This window comes from Vanellus vanellus, assembly GCF_965231255.1.
Source record: "Vanellus vanellus genome assembly, chromosome: 3".
NCBI lineage: Eukaryota > Metazoa > Chordata > Aves > Charadriiformes > Charadriidae > Vanellus > Vanellus vanellus.
Window position 1 is genome coordinate 47,312,716 of NC_138907.1, and position 15,390 is coordinate 47,328,105.

The 15,390-nt window shown below is 37.7% G+C and overlaps 1 protein-coding gene across 1 annotated transcript; it reads left to right on the plus strand.

The window, feature by feature from the left end:
• Positions 1–253: 253 nt before the first annotated feature.
• On the plus strand, positions 254–7,925 carry RAB4A (RAB4A, member RAS oncogene family). The gene is made up of 6 exons (XM_082480959.1): positions 254–299; positions 1,826–1,888; positions 2,578–2,732; positions 3,657–3,752; positions 5,727–5,887; positions 7,267–7,925. Exons 3-5 carry the CDS (start codon positions 2,624–2,626, stop codon positions 5,840–5,842), a joined length of 321 nt encoding a protein of 106 aa, XP_082337085.1. The 5' UTR covers positions 254–299; positions 1,826–1,888; positions 2,578–2,623; the 3' UTR covers positions 5,843–5,887; positions 7,267–7,925.
• Positions 7,926–15,390: the final 7,465 nt, after the last annotated feature.

Genomic DNA, 15,390 nt, shown 5'->3' on the forward strand with positions numbered 1-15,390 from the left:
TAAGAATGTTTATTTCTGCATGGTGGCAATATGCTTATAAGTGGCGCTGAATTTGGTGGTTCAGGAAGTAGTTTGTAATTTGAACACTGAGGATTTTTGATTATACCTAAATGGGATTATGTAAAAACTAATTATTCATTCTAAATATTCTCCAAATAAGTCTGGTTTTATTTCTTTTTTGTAGTCAAAGATGACTCAAATCATACTATAGGAGTGGAATTTGGTTCAAAGATCATAAACGTTGGTGGTAAATATGTAAAATTGCAGATATGGGATACTGCAGGACAAGAGAGATTCAGGTACCTTTTTCAATCATTTTATTAACTGTTCATTATAAAGTTGTTGCTGTGGGTGTTGGGTATTATTTATCCCTGCTTGTAACTAAGCATAGTTTTGTGGTCAGTGGAATTGTTTGTCTGCTTTCATATTATTAACTAGGCCAGATCTTCCAACTTGGACATAGCGACATAGATCCATTGATTTCAGTAAAGCAATGCTGCCTTGCAGGATCTGAAGTTCTGCCCTTGCATTGGGTATTTTCTGTGATAGTTAAGGTATATGAGTAGAATATGTGGCTAAAAGCTTGTTCACCAGCCAAACTCAGAATATTTTTTTAACTAACTGTGTGTGCTTTAACTCTGTTTAGAAGACCTGCTGCTGGTTGGATTAAGTAAATGCCAGGAAGTTGTAAACGGTTCAAAATCTGCATGAGAACAATTTCATAGTGTAATATTCTTTTATTAAAGGGAAAAAAATCAGTTGTCAAGTTCACTTGGCTAAATACACTTCTAGAAAGACTGAGATCCCTTAAGTTTCTTAAGGAACAAGTAACGCATTTATCAGCTTAGTACCCCCAATGTACTTTTAATGCTGTATTTTCACCGTTTCATGCATCTGAAGCATAGATCAAACTCAGTAAAGATCTAATGTATATTAGTACATATATTAGTACATTCACCATCAAATAGGACATCAGGTTTTTATATTTTGTGGGGTGGAGGGGAGGTTTCTTTGGTTTGGGAGGGGACAGTGGTTAACAAAGGTGAGTATGGTGGTAGAAGTCTGAGTGATAGGCAGCAATCCAGGTAAATGTCTTCTGTTAGGCAAGTTCTTTGGATACATCTGTGACTAGGTAAAGCTGGGCAGTGCCATGTAGTCTCCATTAATGACATCTCTTCAATGTGTTGGCCAAATATCCTGTGATTCTGAGGAGCTTGGAGGCTCTGTACTTTCAGACGCTTGTTTTCAAGTTCAAAGTGTTCACAGACTAGCAGTCCTTTTTTTCCTGTTGCTTTTTATAATCTATCTAATTCTTTTCTTTTTAAGGCTGATCACACCTCTGTGTACTTAACAGTTGGTTTTTTTCTTCTTCCTCTACCTTTTGAAGGATGCTTTACTTTGCTTTCCTTGCTCTTCAACTTAAGGAGTCTTAAATTGTTCAATTACAGCTACTTTGCTTGTTCTCTCCTCACTGCTGTGAGTTCAAACATAGGTTAATTATGCTGTTTTCAAGCCACAGATGCCACCATCAGCTCCCAGTTCAGTATCAAGCCATATAGTATGATGATATGTGTAGCTTCAGCAGCACACAGGTCATAATGGACTTTGAGAATGCTTGTACAGCTGTATTTAGTGAAAGTGCTTTGTCAAAAATCTAGTTGTAAATAGTCTGCTGCTGCACAGCTGATAATGTTGTCTAAAACCCACATATTACTTTAATTATGTAAATGACAATTGTTTTATAATATAGATTGCCTTATATTAACCCAGATTTGAAACAACGAAGATATTGCAGAAATGTACAGAATCTGCGATTCTATTTCAGGTCTGTAACAAGGAGTTACTATAGAGGAGCTGCAGGTGCTTTGCTTGTCTATGATATAACCAGGTAAGAACGCTAGCAACTCTTTTGCTTATAGACTACCAGATACAATTAATGCATAATGATTCCTCCCAGAGTACCTAGTCCTCTAACAGAGAATAGGCAGGAAGGAAAGAAAATAAGTATAAAAAGTACTTCTGTTTTAGTGTGTATTTAAGTTTTGGAACTTGCTTACACAAGATATTGTGAATGTCAAATGTAAACAGCCTCAAAGTGTTAGAAAAATACATGGGAATTGGCCCACCAGTAACTGTTTTAATCATGGTGGACTATATGCAACCACTGGTTTCAGAAGCCTTGCAACAGAAACTAAGCATATGTTAGTTAGCCACTTTTAACCAAAGTGGTACCCCCCTGTTTGTGGAAATTGCTTATTAGTATGCTGGTATAACAGGTGATCCTCTGAAGAAGCTAGCTGTACCTACACATTCCTTAACTGTAGCCCAAAATTCTGTTCATCTCTGCATCTTTCAGTATTTTAGTATTATAGGCAGCCAATAGAATACCTTACTGTTTCACATTTCCACACTTTTTCCCAGGTCATAGCTGGCATACTGAGATGTGTAGGTGACTTGCCTGACTAGCAGCAGTTTTTTTGTTTGCCAGAAATACAGATTTTCCTTCCGAGTTTTAGTTCAGTGATCTGTTCAGGAGAAATGAGTGTGTTCTACTAAAGGATGTCATTTTCTTCATAGCCGGGAAACCTACAATGCACTTACTAATTGGTTGACGGATGCAAGAATGTTAGCAAGTCAAAATATTGTGATAATACTGTGTGGAAACAAAAAGGATCTTGATGCAGATCGTGAAGTTACTTTTTTAGAAGCATCCCGGTTTGCACAAGAAAATGGTAAGTAGTAGAAATTCTTCATGTAGCATTCAGAGATGCTTAATACTTAAAATAATTTATTTCTTTTGCAGTCAGGGAGTACTTTGCCCACTGTACCTTGTCAAATATCTACAGAAAAGAAAATTCTGTCAGTACATGAGGCATAGAGAGAGTATAGTGCCTGCAGTGAGAACTACATGTACTATTTAAGTTGCATTACCAGCGATTTTTCCAGTCACAACTGCTACTTAAAGAATCCCTTCTGCGTAGAGAGATAGTCCCTAGGGAATGTAGTACAACTTCAGGTATTGCCTTGCCTCCAAAGGGCTGTGGAGATAATGAAGAGCACGATTTCCTAGTTTTCAGCATCTTATAGATTCTATAATCATAGACAAGGTTGGAGGGGGTGTGCTGCACTTGGTAGCCATGAGTTTTGCTCATGGGAAGCTGAGTTCAGGGCATGGTGTGGATCCAGAGGACTATTACCTGGTCTGTAGCATTCAGAATTTCCAGTCTTGGGACACATTTCTGCAGCAGCTAAAGCCAGTTACAGTCTGAGCTTCTGTGCTGCAGTCCTGCCATCAGTAAAAACTGGTTTTGCTTTTATAAATCAATTACAAATGTTTTTTTCTACCAAGGGTGGCTGCTGGCTGTCCTTTTGCATGTAAATTTCTGGAAACTATATGAAGTTCTTTGGTTTCATGTGCTATTTTGCATGCACAGCCTGGGTTATTGTCTTTGGATTCCAACTTTCTAGGGTTGATGTATAAATTTCAGAGGAAGTTTTTTGTGGTTTTCCAATCAAAAGCTAATTTTTCCAGACCATACTATTTGACAGTAGTTCTCCTTAAGAAAATTTTTATTGTTCCTAGCTTTCCTGCTTTGAATTACTATATCAGATATTCCAGACTTGTTTTGAGATTATTCTTCTGGTGTCAAATGCAGAGCTGATGTTCTTGGAAACAAGTGCACTAACAGGGGAAAATGTTGAAGAGGCCTTTGTACAGTGTGCAAGGAAAATACTCAATAAAATTGAATCAGGTAAATGGAGATTTATGCTCTTTTAATGTGTTGGGGTTTTTTTTCCTGAAAACTGAAAGTACACATGGAAATACAGCCATTCAAAGTTCTCTAATAGAATTAACCCAAAGAACCAAAATTTCATTGTGGTGAAATAACCCATTTGGTTTATAGCTGCTTCCCATATGTTTTAATAGGAATGGACATCTAAGTCAGATCTGTATATGTGGTATGAATTATGGATGTTTTTACAAAGTGTTTACCTTAACAGTCAGCTCTGAGCATAGGCTGTGCATTCTGTGGGTTGCTGTGTCCCTACAAACATCAAGCTTGACATTAGGCAGTTCTAGCAATGCAGAATAAAAACCCAGTATCAGTGAAGACATAACTTTTAATGCTGCTTCTCATACGTAGCAGGAATACAGTCAAGAGAATTTAAACAATAGTACTGCAAATTTCAGGGGTGTTTCCTAGCAACTGTGCTTCTCTGAAGTGACCTTCCTGCCTCTTGGTTGAAACTATTTTTACTTTTGCAGATCTAGAAATACACCAGAAGCTTCTCAGTGCAAGTGGGCAGGTTTCTATTGGAGACAGGCTCCTAAGTGTTAGGTGTCATTACAGCTAATTTGCATTCCAGTTTTCCTCTTTTATCTTCTAGTTGCTTGATATCTTCACAGTTTTAAGTATTGGCCATATTGAAAAGTTTGTCTCAGACTGATTCAGCATTTTGAATGCCAAACACAATTTTTTAGATGAAAAGAATATGGTATTTTCATAGACATTTCCTGATTACTGCATCAAATCAATGCCAAACAGCAGCTTTCATTTTAAACAAACAAAAACAAACCAGAAAGCAACTAGTTTCTCATGATACTGTAGTTCCATGACTGATTTAAAGAGGTATTACCACAGCAGAATTAAGTCCTGTTTTCTGTGAGCTGCTTCTGTTTACTTTGTGCCAGCACACATACATTGAATCATGGAAAAATTGAGACTGGACAGAACCTATGGAAGTCTCTAGTCCAGCCTCCTGTTTAAAGCATATTCAGGTTCAAAATGAAACCAAGTTGCCTGGGGCTTGTCGAGGCACATTTTGAGATGCTCCAGCAACTGCGATTCCACAACCTCTCTGGGCAATGTGTCCCAGTGCTAACCAATTGCTGCTATTTACCTAGTCAGTCCTCAGCCTGTACCAGTACTTGGGGCTGTTCTATCGCAGGTACAGAGCTCTGCATGTGTAGTTGCTCAATTTCATGAGGTTCCTGCTGGCCTGTTCCTTTAGTTCAGCCAAGGTCTCTTCTGAATGACAGCCCTACCCTCGAGCTATCAACTGGTCCCCTCAATGTGGTGTCATCTGCTAACTTACAAAGAGCTCGCATGTGTGCAATGAACCTGAATAAGTAATCTGAATTATTCAGAGGGATCTTTGTTTTGGTATAGGTTGTTGTTTTTTTTTTTTCTTTTTTAGTCTAAATGCTTCTAATCTTGGCCAGTCCACCATACAGCCGTAAGAATATTTCTGAAGGCACAGGGTATGGAGTAGGCAGAAATGGATACCAGAAGTAGGGAAGGTTGAGGTAATTTCCTCTGGGGGCAGCGCTTGATGGAATCGTACTGTCAGATTGATCCGTTTTTGTTTGGCTTGGTATCTACAGTACGACTTTCTTCGCGTATTAGTCTCTGAAAGCAGGTGTTTTTTAAGTGCTTACAGGAAACATTTTGGATATTTCCTTTGTTAGAAGTAGTTAGTGCAAAGATATTTCTTGTTGCAGCCTAACAAACTGCTCTGTCACTATGATTAAGGGCACACGGTTGAAATTACAGGAGAAAATGATGAAGGTTTGGAATTGTCTGCAAGTAAACAGAATTGCAATAGATCTCTCCATAACTAGAGCAGAACATCATTACGCATGTTTTATCTAATGTTGTCCGTTAAATTGGAATGTATTATTTGCAAGTGATCCATCTTCTTGTCACCATTTTGTTTCTCATCAGGAGAATTGGATCCAGAAAGAATGGGTTCAGGTATTCAGTATGGAGATGCTGCCTTGAGACAGCTAAGATCACCACGTAGAGCACAAGCACAAAGTGCTCAAGAATGTGGGTGTTAAAGAAACAAAACACAAATTCTGAAATACTCAGTTTAGATACAGAAGGTAAGGTTACAAAAATCTCAGGATGTTGGGTACATTACCATGTTTCATAAATGTGCAGTATCGAGTGCTTGGCTTTTTCACTGTTAGCCTGTAAAGTAACATAGAATATAGTGAAATAATGACATAGAATATAGTGAAATAATGCACAGTAGAATGGATTGGGTTTTTGATACTTTGATTTTTTTCTTCTACCATCTGCCCACTAAAGCAAGACTAGTGCTCTTATTGAAGTATTTATAGATACTTGCTTACTCCAAGTAATGCTGTGGAAAACATTTTAAAATTCTGTATTCCTGAAATGCATTATAGCCCTAACAGTTACCTAATGCACTGTAGAGAAGATGAATCATTTCTGTTGTGTCATGGATGCAGCACTAGAAATGAGAATTCACAGAATGTATGGTGCAGTATCTTGTCCAAAGCTGTTATATAGTCTTTTCTGAAAATACAAAGTTTAAAGATTGAGGCTTGAAAATTAAAGATAATACTGGATCTCAAACTTCCACTGACTTCTTTTTTTCTACCTAAAACCAGCCCTAAGTGTTTCTGATTCCTGTCTGCTATGAGCAGAAATGTCAAGAAGAGAATAGTAGCGTTTGCTGCTTAAGCAGTGTTGTCATCTGATGTAGCTCTTCTAGGGCTGTCGTGACCTATGGAACGGGTGTGTGGTCTTCTAAAAGTCTTCCAAAGACATTCTTCAAAGAAGTGAGGAACAGATTCTTCCCTTTAGCAGTGGCAGGGGAAGAGACCTAAGAGTCACATAACCTACTCCCAAGAACAGCGAGGTGGTTAGTCTTTCTTATAAACAGTTAGGACATCTCTCAATATTCATAGATTTTACTTGACTTCTTGCAGTATGTAAGTGGCTGTTTGGATGATCCTTTCTCCCTCACTCAATGAGGGTAATTAAGGAATTGCTATGTAGTTAATTATACTGATGTAATTAATCCTTATTTCTCTAATACTAAGATAAAGATATCAAATTAAACAAGTACAGCAGGCATAGTTACTGCATAATTTTTACTGTATTCATTTTTTTGAGTTTGAGCCGTGCACACCAGCAGAAGCTTTACAGAACGTTAAATAAAGCAGCATACAATTCTACGTTCTCATATTTTGTTCTGTATTCTGGGACCTTAGCTCCCGGTTAAAGCTCAGAATTTTAAATAATGGATAGGAATCCTTGAACTGCTTTCCTCCCTTATTTTTCTCCTATCAAATATAATCCTTCAACTAAGAGACTGCTGGAAAAGGGCATTAATTTAGTCCAGCTTTGGTATGACTTTACAAGAGTGAATATTTATGTATCTTACTTCAGGAGTTGAGTTTTCAGATTGATCAGATGTAGATAATTGATAGAGTTCTTGTGTATTTTACAGCTGTCCTTGCAAATGGTGTTTGAAGAAACAGACAAAGCTTGAAGGCTATGCAGTTTTTAAAAGCATCTTTCCACTATCTACAAACAGAGCAGATGACTGCTGACAGAAAGGTGTAACCTGTGGTGTGGGGCAGGAATGTTCACATGACACAGAAGTCCCAAGGCGAACTTGATAATTTGGTGGACAATATTAAGACTTATAGCTGTATGTAAACATTTTCCATTACCTATTTTTGTTCTTTCACCTCTGGTTTAAAGCATTGCTATATACTGTAAATAATGTAACAGTAAATTTACAAAGCATGGTATACTTATGTATGCTGATAGAATGTTGCACTATGAGCAGTTTAATATTTTATTTTTATACCATATAAACAAATTTAACTGAGGTAGGCTTTGTCATGTTTGTTTGTTGCACAATAGTTTATATTTATGACCTGAATTATAAAACCATTGGCACTGTCAGTGAGGAGTGGTTGGTTTATTTTTTCCTACTTTGTTTGCCACATTCTAACAAGCTGTTGACATGACTGATTCTCAACATACGGTTAGGATCCATACTTACATTTACTAATATGTCAAGTTCAAAAAGTAATTTTTATTGATGTTCACCTGTCTTATTTTATGATAGTTCTTAAATAACTTCTGAAGCTCTTTTATCAAATTTCAAAAGTTTAGAAAAAATACTTTTAATTCTCTCAAATGGCTGTCGACTGACTTGGATTTTGGAATTTTCTGTTTTCTTGGTCCTGATGTTTTGTATAGCACTGGCATCATGAAGGTGGAATGTATATGTGAACAGAACTGTGCATCTTCTGTGTGTTGTAATTTTAAGGCAGGGGCATGGGTTTATGGAGAATTATCACAGTAGGAGTTCTTCTAACCTCGTATCACAATCAGAGCAGTCAGCTGTGGAAATACGATTTCTGTTGAAGCATACTTGGTGAGGTACAGACTGAACCCAAATGGGTTCTTCTAAAGTATTCTGAATGTATGAAATTTAAAATACTCATTTCTTTTTCTTAAACATTCATAAATTACAATTAAGAATGTGATTTTTAAAATTAGACTGTAAAATTTGGAGCTTGCAGTCTGCCTTGCTGGAGCTCTACCTTTGAACTTCATGTGAGTGCATTGTACGTGCTGTCCACATTTCCCCCAGCAGACTCGAGTGTTGAAAGGAAAAAAAAGCAAAGTATTTAAATAGTTCTTCCTTCCCGTGAAACTCATCAAGGGGAATTTCAGCCTTGGTACTGACTTTTTTTTTTTTTTTCTCTCTATGTTAAAGCACACAATTCAGACTTTCTTTCCTGCCCTCTTTTTATTGTGGGGAAGAGGCATGGGGCAAGAGATTAGGAATATTGTCCTCATTCCTCAACTGGAGACAGAAGAGGAAGAAACTTGTGGTTTGGTCCTCCCTCTTGGACCTTCCGCAAGTATTGCATGTCATTTTTACAGTGCCATGACAACTGATCAGGTAAGATACCTGTGGCTTTTGTTTTTCCAGATAAGGAGCTGCAGAATTAAGCTCGTGTTTCTGCAGGTGACTGAATTCAACCGATTGAGGAGGGGCAATTTCACTTGCACTAGTGACTTTTTACTTAGTTACTTGTATAACCAGAAATGGGATGTCTCCTTGGAAGTGCAAATTAACACAAAATAATTAATTTGATCAGAAACTAGTATTGAAATTCCAAGGTCAAACATGCTTTATTATTTTCTATACATGAATCTTTTGTATTTGAGGGTCACTTGTCAAATGCATGTTTAAAAACTAAACCAGAAAACTGAACTGATGCTGTAATTCAGAGGGCTGTTAAAGCACAAGAACAAAGCAAGAACGCTACACAGAGATGTACCATCTTTCATGGAATTAGAATTGTGTTTAAAGCTATTCCCTTTATCCTGACATTTTTGGTTCAAATGGATGCTTATCTGAAAATATAATCACACCTTGGGTCATCTCTGAAATAAAAGAAATTGTTTGCTTTGTACTTAAAAAGCCTACGTTTAGTTTTAAAAAAAATTTTGGTTCCAAAGACTTTGTTATAGCGCTCTCCTATGTATCTTGTTATATTTAGGATTTGTTATGTAACTGATAACAATTATTCCCAGGGAGTTTTCTCTTCCTGGTAAGTGTATAAAGTATTTTTGAAGCAGCTTAACTGTTCATTTACCAGAAAGTCAAAGCACTCCAAAGAAACCTACCTGTCTTAATCCTCACTCAACTTATTTTGGCTTCTACTACTGAGGACTGGAAGTAATTACAAGAAGCAAGTCCTGGGAAGTAGATGTTGGATGTAGTTGTCTCTTCCACCAGACCAAATGGCCTTTTTTTAACTGAGCTGTGTTGTGTTTCTGCCAGAGATGGGGAAGGAGGGTGTTGGTTCCAAAACCCCAAACCAATTCTGGACCGCTGGGAAAAGATGAGATTTTTCAGAACTCTGTTCTCCCCCTTACTACAGTCTAATCAGGTTTCTTGGTACACTCACAAAAGTGAAAGCTGAGCACTTATTTATCAGCTGGGACATAGCACAAGTAAAGCTAAAGGTCTCTCTTCTTGTCACTCTTACAATGGTTGAAGTGGTGTTGGCTGTTGATCAAAACTTCTGTTATTACAGTAGCAGCTGAAAGGAGCAGGGGACTGTTACTTGATTCCATTGCTTTTAAATAAACATTTTAGGGCTTTGGCAGGGATTTTCTTATACTTCTTCCTATCCTTTTCCCTTTACATACAAGACTGGCCCCTTTTGTGTACTCGGTTCTTATGATCATTTTGGTCAAGTGTCTGGGGTTAAGAAGCAGCAAGCACAGTTTTACTCTTTCTGTAACCAACTGTCTTAAGCTGTCCCCTTTCTACCTGGAAGGAGCAAGTAGTATCATTATAATGAGTTTTGACATGTTTTTACCATTTTTTTTTATGTATACTCTTACTGTATACACATTAACTGTTAATGTGCATGTTTTGTAGTATTGCAACCTTTTATGCTGCATATCTCTCTAACGTTTTTAAAAGAAACTTTCTAAAATGGCAACTCCTGAGGGAAATACTGTCAGAAGCAATAGCTCTCACTAGTGCAAGCTATATTGTTTACTATTTCTCCTCTGAAGGTTTTTTATTTCTAAAAGCAAACATCATGCCAGTAACAGCCCTAGAATAGATTTTAAGCTTTAGCATTATAGTTCACACAGCAAACCAAACCTAGTTCACCTAAACAGTAAGTGATAAATAGGTTAAATTATGTATGTTTTAGCATAAAATTCTTACTTTACCAAAGTAAGATGGCTTGGAGTTTTACATGAAATAATACTGGGTACCTGCATCCTAGAATTTATTGGATGTGGATCTTCAGTTGATCAGACCTTTAAAAGATTTGTCTTATTAAAGCCTATGTCTTGCCTTTTAATCAGTCTGAGGGTCTACACTATTTCATTTAATGCTTGTGTCTAGCACCAAATAAAGAATCTGTCTTGATTTTCTAGGTGTCTCGTAGCAAATTCTATTTACTTGTACAAGTCTTGCATGCTAAGTGAAGTATATAAAATGTTAGATGGTCTTGAAAAAACACTTCTATAAACTCATTGCATAGTCAGTATGGGGCAACTGCTGCTAAAGGAGCTGGAGTGCTTATTTCCCAGGAGCAGGGCCCTCATTGCACTCCGGTAGCAGCTTTGCCCTTGGCATGGGAGGGCCGCAGCACTGCTGCTGCCACCCCCTGTTAGAGAGGAATAACACATCACTTAACCTCTCTAGGACACAGAGAAGGGATGGCTGCAAAGGTGTGCTTACTTTCCCTGTGTCTGAGGTGGATCGATCTAGATCTCTTGGAAAATAGGGCTTCAGAAGTTACTTTTTTAAAGCATTAAACAAGGGGGAAATACAGAATGTATTTCCACTTTCAACTTCTCCAGGCTATTAGACAATTCACAGTTGACACATCTCCTGTCCATTCATTGTATTCAAGTACCTATCCTGTGTCTGAAATGTACACTGCTCCCATAAGTTCTTAAAAAATGAGTGCTATAAAAAAGCCTGATTACTCTGTACAACTCATTTGCATTACATTCTATAAGCTGAAAGAATTAAACACTATAAAAAAAACTCAAGAAATACACTGTAAACCAACAGAGAGTACAAATATGAGGTAGCTTTGTTTCCTTCATTTACTGTAGAACCAGCAGCACCTAGAACTTCAGTGTAGCCATCCTTTAATAGCTTAAGTTCTCCTATTTGCAAGATTATGCTTGTTCTTAGTGATAGAGCTTCCTGGTTTTTTTTCCCCATGTTACCCTTTTTTTTTTCCAAAGTTCTAAATTAAGATTTCCAAAGGCTTCAGCATGCACAGCACTTCAGACAGCTATTATATTTTAGGCTCTGGTTTTATCTTGTTAGTTTTAGAAAAAGCCAGTCAGCTTGGGAAAGGGTATTAAGAATCTGTGGGAGAGTTACAGGAGGAACATAGGAGACAAGCTCAGCTTTTAGCTGAAATTGTAATCTAACTCTTTACCCAACACCAGTTGGTACATGACATCCACAGTGCCTGGCCCACTAAGGTGGCTTAGCTGAATGGGATTACAGCCCTGCTGGACCAACGCGCTGTTTAACCAGGCTTTGTGAAAACTGGCTGTAATCAGCTTGGCAGTCAGGCCCGGTGGATGATCAAGCTGTTTATTGGTTTCTTGATGCTATACTCTCATACCGCAGACCGTGCATGGCTCAGCTAAGTGCCTCTGCTCTTCTTCTCCACAACCAACCTGGGCTACTGATAGAGCCCATCACTCTTACTTTTCGGGACAGAGTATATGAGACAGGCAGAAGCCACAGTCTGCATGCAGACTAAAGCACCCTGTAACAGAAAACCTGAGACCCCAAAAGCCACAATACAAGCAGTCAAGGTACTTTGTGTCACTCATTTTATTCACATATACAAGTTGACACTACACTATTAAATATAGACAATACAGAAGCATTAAAAACAAATACTGTTTATAAACTTTAAAAAACACATATTGCTTCAAGCTTAGATGGTATTTCCCTATAGTTTTTAAAGTGAATTCAGTGCTAACAATAGCTGAGGCAGCTTTCCATTCACTTCTACCCCTAATTTTATAGGGCCTACTGTCAAGGTGTTGAATCAGGCTCCGTATATGGCTTTGCTGTTGAGTGCACTAACCGAGATGGAAAATAAACTGGAACATCCAGGTTACCACACATAAGGCCCTCAGATTGCTAGCTTTTGGTCCCTATCCCAGTTTAAAAAAAAAAAGTCAGCAAGGCCTTTATAGTTCAGTGGCACTGCATTATACCATTAAAAAAAAAAACAGATACACTTCCCTACATGTTAAAAACTTGATTAAAATATGTATTTTCTATCTGGATAAAATTAATCCCCAAAATTCAGGTCTGACCCTCGGTTTTGTTAGGTTTGGCTGTAAGTTTAGATACCACCTTGACTATCTCAGCTTCCAGTGAAAAAGTGTAATTCATAGTTGCAAAGATGTGACAGCAGTGACTGAACAGGCATGCTACTGTATTTTACAGGGACATTCTTATGCAGTTCTCATTGTAACATTTTACATTGTAAACACTAGTCTTCACAACACTATAGTTAAATTGCAGCATTACACATTGTTAAAGTCTTGTTTCACTTAGCTAAGTACTTTCAGAAACAAAAAGGAATAAACAGTTATTTTAATGAAGACTTTTGACAACTGAGTATTTAATGTGTTCTTACAAACAAACTTTTACTTCTAAAACAGGAGTGAGAAGCGTTCATCACTTGGCCAAATTCAAGAGTCCATGCAAGCCAAAGTTCTGAACTTCCTTAATTCATATGGTGACATTCACTAGGTTTTCCATTTTTAGTGTGTCCAATTTGATGCAAAACAGCCACCTCCTGTAAGAATCTATGGGATATAGTTAAAGCTTTTACACTTGAAAAGTTCTGCCTTCCAAGTCAATTGGCTTTTCATTTGTTAACATCAACACGCTAAAATAGCGGTTTTCAGACTTCAGCCTGGCACATGCCAAATATTTTGCACATAGAACTTGCAGTTATCAGAACTATACTGTTTCACATAGTCTAAGCAAACCTACTAGCCTTTTTTTAGCCAAATCATGCCCAAATGCATGAAGGCTACCTGATTTGCAGAATAATTTACCCCTCGTTTCAGGCATACTTAGACCAAGATAGTACCAATGTAGCACCCAGAATTATTTTTAGCTACAGACCATTTGAAAAAGCATGATATAACCAGATTAGTATCACTACTGTCTTCTACCAAATTGTTTTGGTGGGGAACAGCTTTTCACCAGACAAGGATAAGAACTAGATAATTTCCTCAGTACACAGCAGCCTTGATGCTGTTGAAGATTCTCATGCTCTGTAGAACACCTGAACAAGCCTGTTTGAGATGTTTTAAGTTTGGTACCTGGTATCCAAGGCAAAAGTCACTTAAGCCTTCTACAGTTATTGGAAACACCATCACCTAGTGGAAGATTCATCTTACCCAAAATGGGTACTTAAGGCAGGCACATAATCATCTTGGCTCCTCCACTCAGTGGGAAGAGAGAACTGTAGAAGCTGTCTTTGAGAGTCTGGCAAGATAAGTCCTGCCCTACACAATCAAGGAAGTTTTTTAACGTGACAAAATGCACCAAGGGCATAGTCTATCTGGTGCAGTTACATGATGCCTACAAAGGCAGAGGTGTATATGGTATTCTGGGCAACAGGACTAGGCAGAGCTTTTATTGAATAAGGTTGTTAAACACTACTGAGTTAGTGCTTTGATACTGTTCAAACCTAGAGCAGATTTCTGAATTGAAACAGCAGCAAAAGCAACTTAAGCATATTTACAGCAGCTATTTAAAGAGGAAAACATAGAATGAAGGAAATTAAAGGGATCTCATATAGGATAAAGGCATCCTCTGGAATAGTTTGACTCAGTTTTGGGCACTGTTCTAGAGTTTTAAACAGAAGTTCTACCCTGGGTTCACTTAAAAATTGGAATGCAATGATTTTGCTATGTGTAAAACATACTTAATCATACTTTGCATACATTCCCATTCTTAAAAGCTGTAATAACTCTAGTAGGTAGCCTGAACAAGAGTTCTCTGTATTTTTATAGCTTTCTACTTAAAAGGTGGGTAAAAAAAACAGATTATAGTTTCATGGATTCTAGGACATTTTAACAAGATTAAAACTGAGATTAATGAAACCTTTACTGATGTAATGTAATTAACACTAGGAGGCAGCAGTGCTTGGTCCCTTCACATGATTACTTTCTTTCAGTAACACTTACAATCAAACTTTTTACTAAGCACATAACTCTTGCAGTAGTAATTCTAGAGTCTTGCTTACTCACTGAGATTGTCGAATGAAGCTAAAGCTAGTGCAGGTTTCTGCTGCAGAAGTGCAGGTGTGCTTCCTATGAGGTGTCCAGTCTGTAAAACACAAGCTTCAAAACAATTAAACTGAGATAACCAAGATATGTAACTAACACACAACACATCTCAACTAAACTTTGAAGCTCACAACTACAGCAATAATCTGCCTAAAGCTCAGTTATCAAACAAAAAGTTTACAGCAGCTTGGGGGGGGGGGGGAGAACCAAACATCACTGAGGATCTCGCAAACAATGACTGTCTTACTATGTAGAAGTAGAACCTACAAAGTGAGAATGTTCAAACACCATTATATATTCTTATTTACTAAAGAGTACACAGACCTCTCCTCCTTCCCCTAGCCCTCACCCCCCTATAGTGAGGGGTCCTGCACCAATTTCAAGAGGCAGAAAGCTTCTCGGGACTTCATCTACAAGTACTATCAATGTGATTTTCAAGTTTAAAAACTTTAACAGTATACTTGTACAATACCACTAAATGGAATGCATATTGCACTCTGACCCCCACCGAGTGTAATAGATATTCTTAAGTGTTAAAAATAGACTTCACTAGACAGGAGCCAGCCCTCTCCTTCAATAAACTGGCATTTACACGATTAAGCATAGAGTAAGTGTGACCACAGGCTTAATACAGCGGTACAACTTGATACCAGTAGAACAAGCAACTGCTTATTGAGCAGTAGCTATCAGATGATTGTCTACATCAGTTATTTGGTACAAC

Bases quoted from the DNA above. Each gene is read 5' to 3' on its own strand.
- RAB4A (XM_082480959.1), top strand. From the start codon at position 2,624: ATGTTAGCAAGTCAAAATATTGTGATAATACTGTGTGGAAACAAAAAG. The intron at 2,733-3,656 runs GTAAGTAGTAGA...TGTCAAATGCAG, and splicing joins CCGGTTTGCACAAGAAAATG to AGCTGATGTTCTTGGAAACA. The intron at 3,753-5,726 runs GTAAATGGAGAT...GTTTCTCATCAG, and splicing joins ACTCAATAAAATTGAATCAG to GAGAATTGGATCCAGAAAGA.